General features: G+C 35.6%; 2 protein-coding genes and 1 non-coding gene across 4 annotated transcripts; all 3 read left to right on the forward strand.

The window, feature by feature from the left end:
- Positions 1 to 1,648: 1,648 nt before the first annotated feature.
- LOC117988172 (ATP-dependent RNA helicase p62-like) lies at positions 1,649 to 5,836 on the forward strand. 2 transcript variants are annotated; one of them, XR_011237509.1, is made up of 5 exons: positions 1,649 to 1,807; positions 2,514 to 3,503; positions 3,683 to 3,921; positions 4,022 to 4,488; positions 4,664 to 4,806. XR_011237509.1 is itself a non-coding variant. In XM_034975288.2 (5 exons), coding segments are annotated over exons 1-5 (1,590 nt in total). In that variant the 5' UTR covers positions 1,649 to 1,805; the 3' UTR covers positions 5,424 to 5,836. The 2 variants fall into 2 exon arrangements, 1 of the variants encoding a protein (XP_034831179.1); XM_034975288.2 differs by lacking the exon at positions 4,022 to 4,488 and adding an exon at positions 5,244 to 5,836 and having other exon boundaries at positions 4,664 to 4,842.
- LOC117988635 (small nucleolar RNA SNORA57) lies at positions 4,879 to 5,014 on the forward strand. The gene has a single exon (XR_004674476.1). It is a non-coding gene; the product is annotated as a small nucleolar RNA SNORA57 (small nucleolar RNA).
- Positions 5,837 to 8,404: 2,568 nt separating the features above from the next.
- LOC117988173 (ATP-dependent RNA helicase p62-like) lies at positions 8,405 to 13,413 on the forward strand. The gene is made up of 5 exons (XM_034975290.2): positions 8,405 to 8,546; positions 8,636 to 9,568; positions 10,119 to 10,351; positions 11,158 to 11,336; positions 12,170 to 13,413. The coding sequence occupies exons 1-5, from the start codon at positions 8,479 to 8,481 to the stop codon at positions 12,317 to 12,319; spliced, it is 1,563 nt and encodes a 520-aa protein (XP_034831181.1). The 5' UTR covers positions 8,405 to 8,478; the 3' UTR covers positions 12,320 to 13,413.
- The last annotated feature ends 2,304 nt before the right edge of the window (positions 13,414 to 15,717 follow it).

Here is a 15,717-nt window from a genome sequence, read left to right on the forward strand (position 1 = left end):
CCCCTAATAGGGTAAAATAGGCGTTTGTTACGTTCAGTAATTCAGAAGTTATAATGACGGACAGATAGACAAGTGCAATTTCATTCAATCAATGCAATATATTATTTATAGGCTAGTGATGCCAAATCCAAAATCAAGAAAATAAGTTTGGAAACAGCTGGAAGCAGGATTAAGAAAGAAAATACGACTTAAAAAACCAGCCAAGTGCGAGTCAGACTCACGCACAAAGGGTCCCGTACTACAGTCGTATTTTTTTTGACATTTTGTACGATAAAATCAAAAGCATATTAATAAATAAAAATCTGTTTTAGAATATACAGGTACAAAGCCCTATCATATGATAGACCACTTGGTATAATAATCTTACTTTGAAAGTTGAAAATACTAATTATTTTCAATGAACACATTTTAATTTTTTTTCGTGATGTAACCACAAATTCACGATTAAGATTTTCCCCCTTACGTGTGCTATAAGACCTACCTACCTGCCACATGATTCTAGGTCAACGGGAAGTACCCTAGGTTTCTTGACAGACAGACAGACAGACAGACAGGCGGACAACTAAGTGATCCTATAAGGGTTTAGTTTTTCTTTTGAGGTACGGGACCCTTAAAACCTGAAAATATTGCCGCTAACTTAGCCTTAGCCTGAAAGCAAAAAGCGCTGCAAGAAGTTTGCAAACCGCAACAACTGGTTTTTTTACTGATTTAGGTTTTTGGATCATTTATTAAGGAAAGTTTTAATACATTTGTATAAAAATAATTTCTAATTATAATCAAGTTTTTCCTCCATTTTCAGTTCATGACAAAGTGTTCCAAGTGATGTATTAATCAGCCCCATCGTTGAGACAGAATCGTCACACCTTAAACAACTGGATGGATTGACATCCGCAAAAAAATATTTTTTGAAAACTAAATCCATAAAAGGGTAAAACAGGTGTTTGAAATTTGTGCAGTCCACGCGGACGAAGTCACGGGCATAAGCTATTTGGCTTATAATGGTACAACTTTTATACTATATCCTTATTTAACCAGTTTTTTTAAATCGTAATCATAATACTTATATAATATTTCATAGCAAATAGGACAAATAGTAGGACAAAACAAAAAATGTACAGAATGATTTTTAAGAAGTGAAATTTCATTTTGAATTTTTCTGCATTAATCTGCACCACTTCTCCCTATTCCGTGGTAAAAATTAATGTTTTCACTTGATTTCTTCACTTGGCCATGACTTTTGTACTAAGCATTCCACAAAAGAAATAAAAACATTCTATATTAATTTATTGATGTCAAATATATTAGCATTTTAAACCACGTGGGGCTTTTCACGGTCACATTATATACATCATGTATTTTACTTTTTCCTATAGTCTTCCTAGTTATTATAGTCTATAATGGGGAGCTTCTACAATGATTGCAACACTGTTCGCTATTGCGTACAGATAAAATCATTCGTTAATTCATTCAATGGAATGAACTATAACATCCAAAGGAACGGAACCTTACGGAACGGAATCGGAGTTCGAAGGTCGGACGCCATTTTGTCTCTCTTTTAAAAGCAGTGGTCGAGGTGAGACGTGTTCAATATAAATTATTTTATACATAAATTCAGTTTTAACTTTTCACTTTAATTAAAATTTCCACATTCCACATCGTTTTCTCATTTTATAATCTTAAAATTATAGTATATTAAGTACGTTTGTGTAAAGTATACTGGTGATTTCAGAAAGACCCTGCTTGAATAGGAAAAGGAAAATCCTTGATAATCAAGACCATCTTACAGACATATTCGAAAATTCACGATGTAAGTACTTTAGCTTTATATATTCTAACGTGTTTGATCTATATTTTCATGTTACTGTATTGTTGTTAGTTACATCTTCGCCTTGAAAGTAAAATCGATCATCAACCATGTACTTAAGTTTCCTTGTTTGACGTTTTTATTTAGCGAATTACAAATTGTTAGGTCAATTTATGAATCATAGAATTAATTTTCTTGTTTTCCTATATAAATAATTTGTACTTGGTCAATGTGGGTCGTGGGACCCCTTTTCTTTTTTCCAACGCTCTAGTAACTTACAGCAGCGCCATTTTGTCGTGTCAGCAGAAAGTATAATTAGTAGCTAATTGTGCTTTACGGTCCAGTTGTTTGCATATATGGATCATATTTTGTACGAAAATTTGTGCATAAAACTTTTCGAAAAAATGTACCTATTCTGTAAGAATACTATGTATACTATGTGCTTTGATGAGGTATATTGTAGGAGTTATTAATGATGTCGAAATCTGCCTCAGCTGGCCGCAACGCGCATGACTCAAACCTTAGAATTAAATCGATATTTCCTTCTTGCCATATACCTAGGTGCCTGCTGTGGATACCTACTTGTCATTTACAATCTGGATTTTAAATACTTAACAATACGTTTTGAAAACAAATTAGTCAGTATTTGTACATATTATGTAGGTACGACTAAAGCATTCATATTTATATTAAAATTTCTTATTCTTAGGTCTGGTAATTGGAACAATAGTCGTGGTGGGAGTGGTGGTTCCAAATTTGGTGGTGGGGGATCCAGATTTGGAGGAGGAGGAGGTGGTGGTTATGGCAATAAAAAAGAGTTCTCAGGAGGTCAAAACATGAGACGACCAAACTGGGACTCTCTTTCTCTACAGCCATTTAACAAAGATTTCTATAACCCAGCTCCAACAGTGCTAAGTAGATCTCCATATGAAGTAGAGCAGTTTAGAAATGAACATGAGATTACTGTGAGTGGAGCTCACATTCCCAATCCTATTCAGCGCTTTGATGAGGGAAATTTCCCTGACTATGTCATGCAAACAATAAAGAGCTCGGGATACAATGACCCAACACCTATTCAAGCACAGGGCTGGCCAATGGCTATGTCTGGGAAGAATTTAGTCGGCATCGCTCAGACTGGCTCTGGAAAAACTTTGGCTTATATATTACCTGCTATTGTACACATAAACAACCAACCACCTGTGCGGAGAGGTGATGGGCCCATCGCCCTTGTCTTAGCACCTACGAGAGAGTTAGCACAACAGATTCAGCAAGTTGCCACTGACTTTGGCAATGCTGCCTATGTACGAAACACTTGCATATTTGGTGGAGCACCAAAAAGAGAACAAGCTCGGGACTTGGAAAGAGGGGTGGAAATTGTTATTGCTACACCAGGAAGATTGATAGATTTTTTGGAAAAGGGAACAACCAATTTACAACGTTGCACTTATTTAGTATTAGATGAAGCTGACCGTATGTTGGACATGGGTTTTGAACCCCAAATAAGGAAAATTATAGAGCAAATTCGTCCCGATAGACAAACTTTGATGTGGTCTGCAACATGGCCTAAAGAAGTTAAAAAATTGGCTGAAGACTACCTGGGAGATTATTTGCAGATTAATATTGGATCTATGCAGTTGTCTGCTAACCACAACATTCTACAAATTATTGATATATGCCAAGAACATGAAAAGGAAAACAAGTATGTATTTTCAACTTACACTTATTTGTATTGTTTTTACATAAGTGATGATATATTTAAGGTATGATATGTCTTGATTTTAATAAATTATTTATCCTCTAAGAAGATCTGACTATATTTATAGTATCTAATAGTTGTCAGTACTTAAATTACCCATTTTAACTAGAATTTTGTTTCAGGTTGAATGAACTACTACAAGAAATTGGACAAAATCAAGAACCGGGAGCAAAGACACTTATATTTGTCGAGACCAAGAGGAAAGTAGAAAATATAACTAGAAATATAAGACGCTACGGCTGGCCAGCTGTATGCATGCACGGTGACAAGACTCAGCAAGAGCGAGATGATGTTCTGTACCAATTCAAGCAAGGCAGAGCAAGCATTCTTGTTGCCACTGACGTTGCAGCAAGAGGACTCGGTAAGTTCAGTAAAGATGTGTTTTTTTCTCATACCAAATTAAATTGTATAAAATGATCTACTTGATAATAAATGTACAGTGTTATGTTTTGTACTTTCAGAGGCACTGGCGGAAAGTTATTGTGTTCTATCTGATTACTATTACAAGTTACTGCACTGGATTTGTAGATTAGTCTGATGCAGTGGTTCTTTATTTGGAGAATGCAATAACTCGTCATAAAATGGTGCCTCATGTGCCTTTCACTGTGACCTGGACCCGCGGCCGGAAAACTGGAAAGTATGTCCGTATATTCGGATACACTTGAAAGTGTGGAAAACCTGGTGATGCACTACAAGTTTAATGATTACTAATATAAAGAAAGATGTGCATTGTTGAAAAACTTGACCACAAGTTGAATCATCGGCAAGAGGTCAAGGGTTTTCTGTTTCGGCCATATTGGAGTTTTCAAGAGGGCAAAGAGAATTATTTAAATATGAATCAACTTTAAATTTCGCCCATTGCAAGACTCCAGGGTTCCGAGTGAGAGGCAATATTTATTTTGCTACATATCTGTGTAACTCGATTCATGTAAGTAATGCAGTTGAGTTACCTTTTTATGTAAGACTTCCATTTTACAGCTTTTAATGTTATGAATTTTGGTGAAAAGATTTTAGTTCTTTATGTAACCAATTTTCTTTTCCACTTTTTGGTAACACCGTAATAATAATATTATTATTTGTATCTGATTGTGATATTTTTGTAGATGTGGATGGAATCAAATATGTTATAAACTTTGATTATCCTAACTCATCTGAAGACTACATTCACCGAATCGGAAGAACAGGTCGCTCTAAATCAAAAGGAACCTCATACGCCTTTTTCACACCTTCTAACTGCCGTCAGGCCAAAGATCTTGTATCAGTTCTACAAGAAGCCAATCAGGTTAGTAAAAAATCAAAATATAATTTGGAGTTGTTTCCTCATACCTTTGGCATGGGTACGTTCATCAATAGCGTGACATGAATGCAAGTATGAGGTACATAAATGCAGCTACATGCCTTCGGTGTCCATGTATAATTTTATCTGGATCCCATCCTCAGATGCTGAGACATTTTAATTTAACTTACATAAATATTTTTAATAATATAAATTGAATTTTTTTTAATTACCTAGGTAGTTTGTAGGTAATTTTTTAAACTTTGGGCTCAATTGCAAACTGTTATTAAACCTATGTTGGTTTTCATTCACATTCTAAGTGTTAGTTAGAACTTTCCCTATTTGGCTTCCAATACCCATATTCTAGTATAATGATCAGCTTTATCATATAACATGTTTTGTAACAGGTTGTGTGTCCTCAACTTCAAACCATGGCTGACCGATCTGGTGGTGGCGGAGGATGGAACAGGAACAGATATGGTGGTGGGCGTGGAGGTGGTGGCTCCTTCAAAAGAGGATCATCAAACTTCGGCAGAGGCAATGGACATGGTGGTGGTGGTGGCCACAAACGATTTAATGAATATTGAAGTAATTTAAGAAACAGTGATTATGTGAATCCTCAGAAATAAAATAAGTGTATGAATGGTGTTTAGTGAATGTACCTAAATGTACTTGTTTGGTGTTTCAATAGCTTGACCTTTTCATTGTGTAATAGACTTATTTCATATTTTATCAAAACTAGCAAATGAGAACATGAGTAAATATTTAAGTTTTTCTGTGATAATATAATATTAGTGAGGATTCTGTCTTAAATTATAAACTTCTAATATAAGTTATTATTTGTCTATTTGTTCACACTGCAGGTGTATCATTTATTTAAATACTTAGGTATCTAATGTTCACACTGGTTTAACAGAATTTTGGTCCACATAAAATGTCATTCCAATAGTTATGATCGGTCTATCGATATTGGTTTTAAAATAAACTAACTATAGTTTAATTCAAATTGTTTTAATTTCGGCGTCCCAACTAGGTAGATAATGGGGCCAATTCTCCTGTACACAATTTCTAAACCTAAACTAAATTAACAGGTTTAAATCTAGTGCTATCCTTTTCTGCAAGCAACATTATGAAAGAGATAGCAATAGATTTAGACCCATCATTTTAGTTTAGTTTAGAGATTGTGTACAACGGAATTAGCCACAATATTTATTTACTAAGTTTATACACTTCATCAGTTTCGCATCCATAGGCAAAGAAATGTCTAGGCTGGGGCAAGAATTTGCCTATTAGCACATGAGAAAAAATCCGACTGCGGCTTGCACTGCATCTAAAAAACTTCGAAAAATATGTAGAGATGATCCGAGGGTTTATAGGTGAGGTGAGGGCTGCTCAAACAAAAAATACTGGAAACTGGGAAGCGTCATCCAGGGAGCCGTAAAAAAAGATCAAGATGGCGGCTATACAACCTAGGTGTCTAGCTCTCGGAAAGTATAAAGACTAGCTGCCCCGGCGAACTTCGTACCGCCTAACAGTCAATTAATTTTTTTTAAATATTTCTCTGTAAGAACCATCCTCGTACTTCAAGGAATATTATAAAAAAAGAATTAGCGAAATCGGTTCAGCGGTTCTCGAGATTTGCGATGACCACAACTCTAGCATATAGTAGATAATCTATGACCACAACAGTGATTCATTTTATATTATAGAGATAGATAAGAGTGGACCGAGAAACACAGGCTAGAAACTAGAAAAATGAAAGCAAAGAGTATTATAATATAGGTACAGGGAAATATAAAGTCTACTTCATAGATTATCTACCAGATATTACCAGAGATGGTCTACTTAGTACTTGACGTAGAGTAATAAAGGTAGATACAGGAACGTTTGCTTTCTCATTCACACTAAAAAGAGAGCACAGATAAAGTTACTAATGTGATAAACAGACACAGCTAACCTATTTTTGTCCCTTATCGTGTAACTGGTCTTTTTCAAGAATACATACAAGGAATACAAACTATTAAACTTGTTTTCACATAAAAAACGTTTAATACAAATATTGTTGATCGTTTAACTAGAACGTAGAACTAAAAGCTAGACTAAACTACTATGTAACCGCGTCTGAGATAGCGATAGGACGACGTAACGATGAATAACACGACAATTATACCATTGTTTAGTAGTCAATATTTGTATTAACTGATCAACAATATTTGTATTAAACGTTTTTTATGTGAAAACAAGTAAATAACTAGTAAATGAGAAATACAATGAAGTCACGAATTCTCAGTTTGTTTTGCAACTAAAGTTGTAGTCCTTGAAAAAAACCGGTTACACGATAGGGACAAAAAATAGGTTAGCTGCGTCCAGTGTTTCCATATGTAAATCGAGAATTACCGTGTTCAAGGGTTAAAATTACGGTGTTTCTAGATTAAATTACGGTGGATTACCTAAAAGAATACCGTGTAAATTACCGTGTCATTTTTAAAAGAAAAAACGTCACGAATTTGCTTTTTAATCAACTATTATTATTATTCTGAATCTGACTCTCCTAGCATAGCAATATCTTTTTCATAAACGGATTTATCGATATTAATATTTTGTTAAATCTCATTAGTTTTACATTTTACTCCTTCCTAATTGCTTGAATAAGGACGAAAATAGATTGCTGAGATTTGATGCTTAAACCGAGAGCAAGAAAAATGTTGCCATTACGAAATATGCTTAGGTGACTGAGATTCGTACTCGTATTACGCAGTATATTATGAATTTTTAACGTGATTTTGTATTACGGTGACACGGTCAAGGTAATGGCCATATTACCTTGACGGTAGATTAGGGCTGAATTACGGTGCATCTACGGTAATTACCGTGTACATGGAAACACTGGCTGCGTCTCTGTTTATCACATTAGTAAACTTTATTTGAGCTCTTTTTTGTGTGAATGAGAGGTTCCACCATAATAAACTATAAGACGACCAAACTAGGTATAAAAAATTTCTCGTAATTTCCGCCATTATAAAAATTAAGACTCAGAAAATTAAGAGTAGTTTTTTTTAAATTCTATATTAACTATTAACAGTATTCTGTAAAACATACATTTATCACTAAAATATTTACACTTACTAAAATCAAAATTTTGAAACCTAGGCCAAGACAGCCGTAAATTATAGTCATGGTATTTTCCACACGTATTTTTAAGAGTTATATTTGGATGAATAATCGATGTGGGCAAGGTTGGCTGAAAGTCCGAATTATGGTTTAAATGTTAATTAATCAAAATAAATTACAAAGTGAATTTGCTTATAAATTGCTTTTTGGGCAAAGTTGGCCAGTTTGACGGTAACTATACCATTTAGGAAGGTGGAATAAGCCCTTTACTGCACTTTGGGCTAGCACCCAGAGCCGTAAGGTTGCGCAATAGCCAATAGGCTAAAGATAAAAGAAGTTGCGCTGATTTGGGTTCTGTAATCCGTCAAACCATGACCAAAACCAAACCATAACCATAACCTCACAAGTCACAGAGTACTTTTAACATATGGAAACATAACCTCTTATTTTTTCTAATCAAATAGTGTTTATAAATTTGGTATAACAAGATCACGTCTAATTTACCGAATTGAATGATCACGTTCATGCCGAATGCAAAGCTCAGTGATGGCACTAAATGTAGTAAAAAATCTTATGCGACGAAATGATATAGTGAAACTGTAAGTTGAATTTTGTTAGTTTTGTAGGTTATAATTTTATTTAAAGGTTAACTTATTTATTTATGATTGTGTTACCATTTTTCTTTTAGATTCTATCAAAATGGTAAACAGCTTCTGCATAGTAAAACTTGTTTATTCACTATAAACCATGAGAGTTTTTATTCCACCCTTGCTCGGATACATTTTGGAAAGCAATTTCAATTTGGGAGACGAATTTTAAACAGTCATTTTTACTCTGTTAAAACTGCACACGAGGACGACGCTGAGTACCTTAAAGAACATAATATTACTATTGTTGGAGATGATGTACCTAGCCCGTACAAAGACATAGATAACAGCTATTTTCCAGATTACATAAAAGAGTTTTTAAATGTACAAGGCTTTACAAAACCTACAATAATACAGGCTCAAGGCTGGCCAATAGCTATTGCTGGTAAAAACTTTGTTGGTATTGCACAGACTGGAACTGGCAAAACTCTTGCTTACTTGTTACCAGCAGTTATTCATCTCAAGGAGAAAGCAGCACGAAAAGGAAGAGGTCCAAGGGTATTAGTTCTAGCACCTACAAGAGAGCTAGCGAGACAAATTGAAGAAGTCGCAAAAGAATTTCAAACACTGTTCAATATAAGATGTTTGTGTATATATGGTGGTGTGAGCAGAATTCCACAGATGGAAGCACTGAGAAATGGGGTAGATATACTTATAGCTACACCTGGTAGGTTGAATGATTTCCTTGACAGCAAAGTGACAAATCTGAGTCGATGTGGCTATGTAGTATTGGATGAAGCAGACAGAATGTTGGACATGGGCTTTGAACCACAGATCAGACAGGCCTTGGAAGGTGTACCACTTGAGAGACAGATCTTGATGTTCTCAGCTACCTGGCCTAAAGAAGTGCAACACTTGGCTAAGGATTATCTTGGGGAGTTCGTGCAAGTTAATGTTGGATCAACAGAGTTGTCAGCTAATCACAATATTAAGCAGCATATTCATGTTTGTGAACAGGAAGAAAAAATGGACAAGTAAATATGCTTTAGATACATACCTACTGTTAATTTTTTTTTTAAATAATATTTAGGTATAGTTATTAAAATTTCCATTTTCCTTCTGATAAAGGGCAAATTTTGTGTCAATAATGAGCAAAACTAGTGGTCTTCTGGATTTCCTTCTTTACTTTTAAGTTGAATATTGATTGTGGAGAGTTAAATTTTTGTAATTAATATTACACAAAATAAAATACAAAAACCGGCCAACTGCGAATCAGACTCGCGCACTGAGGGTTCCGTACTACAATCGTATTATATCGATATTTTGCACGATAAACCAAAAACTACTTACTAGATCTCGTTCAAACCATTTTTCGATGGAAGTTTGATGTACATCATATATTTTTTCACTATAACAATAAATAATAAAGATTTCAAAAAGGCCGACATGTAAATTAAAAAATTTAAAGTACATAAATAATCTTTTACGATGGTACGGAACCTACGTGTGCGAGTCTGAGTCGCACTTGACCGGTTTTAATTGTTGCATTATCTGTCAAATTATTGTATGTTTTCGTATTTTCAGGTTCAAATCAATAATGCATGAAATCTCAGGTGAAGGTTTTGGAAAAGTGTTAGTATTTACAAACACAAAGAGATTTGTGGATAGTTTGACACTATCACTGAAGAGAAATGGCTGGCCAGCTGTGGGCATTCACGGTGACAAGTCACAACTTCAGCGAGACATAACAATAAATAAATTTAGAAGTGGCTCTACAAATGTTCTTGTTGCTACTGACGTTGCAGCCAGAGGATTAGGTATGCGTATTTCTTTCCTTCTTTTATCGTTTACTGGATGATGCCCTAGACTCCATCCATGTAGATTTCAATTTTTAAAAATCAAGTAGGAAATCTTTGATTTCCCGGGATAAAAAGTAGCTTATGTCCAATGCAAGCTATCTCTGTACCAAGTAGATGATGCCAACAACTTCATCCATGTGGATGTAGTTTGGTTTTTACCAAATTGATTTTTAAATTCAGTGGTAACTGTTTGATTTTGCAGGACAAAATGTGTCCTTATCCGGGATGAATGCTATCTCTGAAGGGATGTGAAAAAGCAAACAGACAGACAGACACACTTTTCGCAGGTTTGATATTAGTACCTATGGATTATCTAATGTTAGGCAATGCCATATTATGAACAGAAATTTTCCTTATAAGTCACAGGGACATCTATTTTTTTTTTTTTTTTGTTTATTTGAAAGTAATCAACAGCGTAAATACATAATTATTATTTAAATTTAAATCTAGGTATAACAGAAGGCCAAAAGAGGCTATAAATATATAAAAGGAAAAGGTGACTGACTGACTGACTGACTGATCTATCAACGCACAGCTCAAACTACTGGACGGATCGGGCTGAAATTTGGTATGCAGATAGCTATTATGACGTAGGCATCTGCTAAGAAAGGATTTTTGAAAATTCATCCCCTACAAGGGGGTGAAATAGGGGTTTGAAGTTTGTGTAGCCCACGCGGACGAAGTCGCGAGTATAAGCTAGTGATACATAAAGTTACGGAAAATGGAAATATAATGTAATATTTGTCCTCAAAACTTGGTTTTAGATGTTGATGGTGTCACTCACGTAATTAACTACGATTTTCCGAACACATCGGAAGATTACATACACAGAATCGGAAGGACGGGCCGCCTGCAGAACAAAGGTGTCGCCCATACAATACTCACCACCGAAGATGCGCGCCAAGCCAAAAGCCTGATAGCTGTTTTAAAAGAAGCAAAACAGGTTTGCAATGATTTTGTTCTATAGTTCTTGCATTTCACGAAGGCGAGTGGCTCATGCTTGTGTTTAAATCGTATCGGTATAACTAAGCTAGAGTAAATGTGTGCGTATGCGAGTGCTCGCTCGGGACTGATTGGTCCAACATGCACGCACACTTCCGCAATGCCCATGTATACGACATAACCACAAGTAAAGTTCACTTGCCTTCGTGAATTGCAAGAACTGTACTCAGAATGAAAAGGGTGTAGACCATAGTTCTCCATGCTGGCCGAGTGCAGATTGGCAGACTTCACACACATTTAATAACTTTTTGGAAAACTTTCAAGCATGCCGGTTTTTTAATGTTTTCTTCACTTAAAGCGCCGATGCGGCGTCGCACCGCAAGTATTGTGGAAGGGCTATGGCTCCATCCATGTAGAAATACTGTTAATTGTAGTCACCAAATCAGTAGTCTCCTGAAGACATGCTGTCTCTGTGCCTTTTGACGCCCGCGACTTTGTCTGCGTAGATTTAGGCTTTTAAAAATCCCGTGGGAAATTTTGGTTTTCTGGGATAAAAAGTAGTCTATAGTCTGTCTGCGGTATGCATACTATTTTTAACCGACTTCAAAAAAAGGAGGAGGTTCTCAATTCGTCGGAATCTTTTTTTATACCTTTCATCAACATCAGTTAAACGTATAAAACAGATGAAACGGATGGAACAGATGGAAAGCTAGCAGACAGACTTTCGCATTTATAATATTAGTGTAGATTGAAACTTAATCAATTTTATTGCATGTACTGTTACTTATCAACTTTCAATCTGAAATATTTTACAATGATGTGATTTATTTACAGGAAATTCCAAAAGAGTTGGAGGATTTGGCTATTGACTACAAAAGCCTGAAAATAAACGAAAGACAATCAAGATTTTCACAAAAGAAGCCATGGGCCCCTAAGAAATGGAATAAATTCCGTAGTAATAATAACAGTTATAGCAGATACTAGCTTGTAGCTACTGCATGATATGGGGATTATATTTTTAACCATTAGAGTTCACGTCATGTAAAAAGAGCTCTGACCTTCAACCTGTGCAGTGGGCGATTTATCGATCTATTTGGTGGTAAGATGCCGCGTGATTCGTTCGTCAGTCAACCTTTCGTTTCCAGTTTCCTCCTCTTTACTGCCGTCTAGAGCTAATTTTACCTGAAATATATAACTATAGCGGTTTAAAGTCGGCTACACACAGTTAACTAACAGTTTCAATTGAAAAGTTGGACTGTACAGTTAAATTGTTATATGTGTAGGCAAAACTAATATTGGGGCCGATTCTCTTGTACACAATCTCTCAACTCAACTAAATTAACAGATCTACATCTAGTGCTATACTTTTCCCCAAGCAACCTTATGAAAGGGATAGCAATAGGCTTAGACGTGCCATTTTAGTTTAGTTTAGAGATTGTGTACAACCGAATTAGCCACATTGTATCATTACTAGATAACTGAACAGTCAAAACTGTCACAGTTAAGGTACAAGTCCGAGATGGGCTACAGACCGCAAACTGCAAGCGACACCACGGGTTTCTATAAACGGCTGCAGTCCGCAGTGTTGCCGCGCTCGAAATTAATTCCATGCAGATTCGTAGAAACTAGTGTTGCTTGCAGTTTGCGGTCTGCAGCCCATCTCGGACTTTGTACATTTATAACTGCACGTCTGTAGTCGATGAATCATGATTAAGGTGACGCAGGACGCTCGACCGAAATTGGCAGCGCACGTGGGTAACATGTTTGCTTTTCACTTGACATTGTATGAGAAAGTTGAGAGGCACGATGATTTTCACCGAAATCAAGCGCGCGAAAAGGGTTTAGGAAAAGTATTTTTGAGAAAAAACTGCTGAATTTATGTTTGCAAAGTAAAGTTATTTCAAGTAATGAATAAATAAACTACGTCTAATGATAAATTGTTTTAGAATTTTCATATCCCTAATCTTATTTATTTACGCCCAAAGTTGTCATTAACTTAGTGTTAAAATAGGAATCTTTTGAGCCTCGTAACTTTTAAATCAATATTTTTTTCAATGTTTTATATATCAATAAACCTAGATAATCTACACTAATATTATAAAGAGGAAAACTTTGTTTGTTTGTTTGTTTGTTTGTTTGTACTGAATAGGCTCAAAAACTACTGGACCGATTTTAAAAATTCTTTCACCATTCGAAAGCTACATTATCCACGAGTAACATAGGCTATATTATATTTTGGAAAAAAATAGGGTTCCGTAAGATATTTGGGTTTTTCGGACACAAGGTGTAAAAAATCAACCAGAAAAGTTACTTATTTTGCGTGCGCTGCCTAAACTATAAAAGATAGAACCATAAAATGTTCTAATTAATTGTAGATCTTATAAATATCTACAAAAAAGTCCGCGACACACTATACCCATCTATGTCGAGTGAGGCACAGCAACCATTTTTTTATTTAAAAATCTTGAATTTTTTTTGGACTACATTTAAACGCGTTTATTTTACTCATGCTATTAATCCTTATCAAAATAAATGATTTCATCACTAAGAACAGTTTATGGAGATAATATTTGGTCTTTGAATGATTAAAATTGGACGTTTGGTTTTGAAGTTATGGCGAAATTAAAATATTACGATTTCTGCTGCACGGCCCGTTGTATTATATAAAGAGGTAATGTCGTTAAGTTTGTTTGTAGGGGGTAATCTTTAGAACTACTGAACCGATTTTAAAAATTCTTTCACCAGTAGAAAGCTACATTATTCCTGAGTGACATAGGCTATACGGGATCTTTAAAAACCTAAATCTACGCGGGCGAAGCCGCGGGGATCAGCTAGTGACGAGATAAATCGATATAATTCTTAGTTTTGTGCGTACAATATCGAATATTGTTGTAATTTCCCTCCTACGTTTGTATGAAGAAAGCACCGAACTGAGTCCCCTTAATAAAGAAAAATATGTTTTGTTTTTGTTTGATTAACAGATAGGTGAAGGTCGATCCTATACGAGAATTAGTCGTGGGGCCGGCCTTGTCAAATAGGCTCCAACAGCAAATAGACTCGTTCAGACAAAATCATACTATGGTTCGTACAAAATAACTTCTCACGCCATTTTAACTCTATCTATGGGCCAACTGTCATGTCTAAATACGGTTCACCTTTAAAATAAGGACTAAAATTGTACTTTTGACATGTAATTTGACACGAAGTTAAAATGCCGCGTGATGTCATTTTTTACGCATTATAAAATTATTAGACTGTGTTCCACCATCAATCCACCTTCAATCTAATACAGTGCATAAATGAAATGTTAATGTGTAACAATTTTATTTTAAGACAAAATAGAGATTCAAGTAATAAGTTTATGTATACTGTGATAGAAATAAATTTGTAGAAGATCAGTTTTTTTCTTTCTTTCGTCAAAAACACAGATGAGACGAGAATATCATCCCCATGTTTTATTTTCATTCAATCCAGTTTCAACCATATTTTAAAGTGAATAAAGCTGAGTTCCAGTTGATTTGTCATAGATCAAAATAAGATTAAATATAATAAACAGTCCTCAATAGTCTTCAGAGTTCTGATGGTCACTTTTGGATTTTATGAAAGTGCTGAGGCATAGAGATTTCATCCAAGTGCTGAGGGCACACCGCCGCACAGCCTATAAAGGCTTATCTATGGCACAGCCATGACCTCTGTAAAGTTATACTCTTGGTCCATGAAATAGGCAAGTGTCCCCGACACGTCTGCGATATATTATATTCCCGCTCTATGGATCTATTATAAATACTAATATTATAAATGCGAAAGTCTGTCTGTCTGCTAGCCTTTCACGGTCCATCCGTTCAGCCGATTTTTACGAAATTTGGTACAGAGATAGCTTGCATCCCGAGGAAGGAAATGTATTTATCCCAGAAAATCAAGGAGTTCCCACGGGATTTTTACAAACCTAAATCCAAGCGGATGAAGTCGCGGGCATCATCTAGTTGTTAATAAAAGGAAAAACTGACTGACTGACTGATCTATCAAAAACTATTTCATACTAACTCATCATTCAATTTGTTAGTCGGACTATAGCATAAAAGTGATTGATTTAGGGATGATTTATGCCAACACGTGACAGGCACGAGTCATGCCACGTACGAGGCGCGGACGTGGCACATTCAAAACAACACGAACTTTTTATGTTGACCGTGCCGTGTCCGTGCACGGACGCTACACGGTGAAGCTTGAACTGCTACATATAAAATGTTCGTGATGTTTGAATCCGTGGCACGGCCCGGGCCCGCCACGAGTTGGCATAAATCATACCTAACAGATAAAAACTTAGCCCTCCAGACTGTTTCTATAGTTACAGTCTGACATTTACGAATGTCGGTAACACA

The sequence above is a fragment of the Maniola hyperantus genome, chromosome 14 (genome assembly GCF_902806685.2).
Source record: "Maniola hyperantus chromosome 14, iAphHyp1.2, whole genome shotgun sequence".
Classification (NCBI taxonomy): Eukaryota; Metazoa; Arthropoda; class Insecta; order Lepidoptera; family Nymphalidae; genus Maniola; species Maniola hyperantus.

Coding starts and splice junctions, on each gene's coding strand:
- LOC117988172 (XM_034975288.2), top strand. Junction 3,922..4,663: donor CGTTGCAGCAAGAGGACTCG/GTAAGTTCAGTA, acceptor ATATTTTTGTAG/ATGTGGATGGAATCAAATAT. Junction 4,843..5,243: donor TTCTACAAGAAGCCAATCAG/GTTAGTAAAAAA, acceptor GTTTTGTAACAG/GTTGTGTGTCCTCAACTTCA.
- LOC117988173 (XM_034975290.2), top strand. CDS start 8,479: ATGCAAAGCTCAGTGATGGCACTAAATGTAGTAAAAAATCTTATGCGA. Junction 8,547..8,635: donor CGAAATGATATAGTGAAACT/GTAAGTTGAATT, acceptor TTTTTCTTTTAG/ATTCTATCAAAATGGTAAAC. Junction 9,569..10,118: donor CAGGAAGAAAAAATGGACAA/GTAAATATGCTT, acceptor TCGTATTTTCAG/GTTCAAATCAATAATGCATG.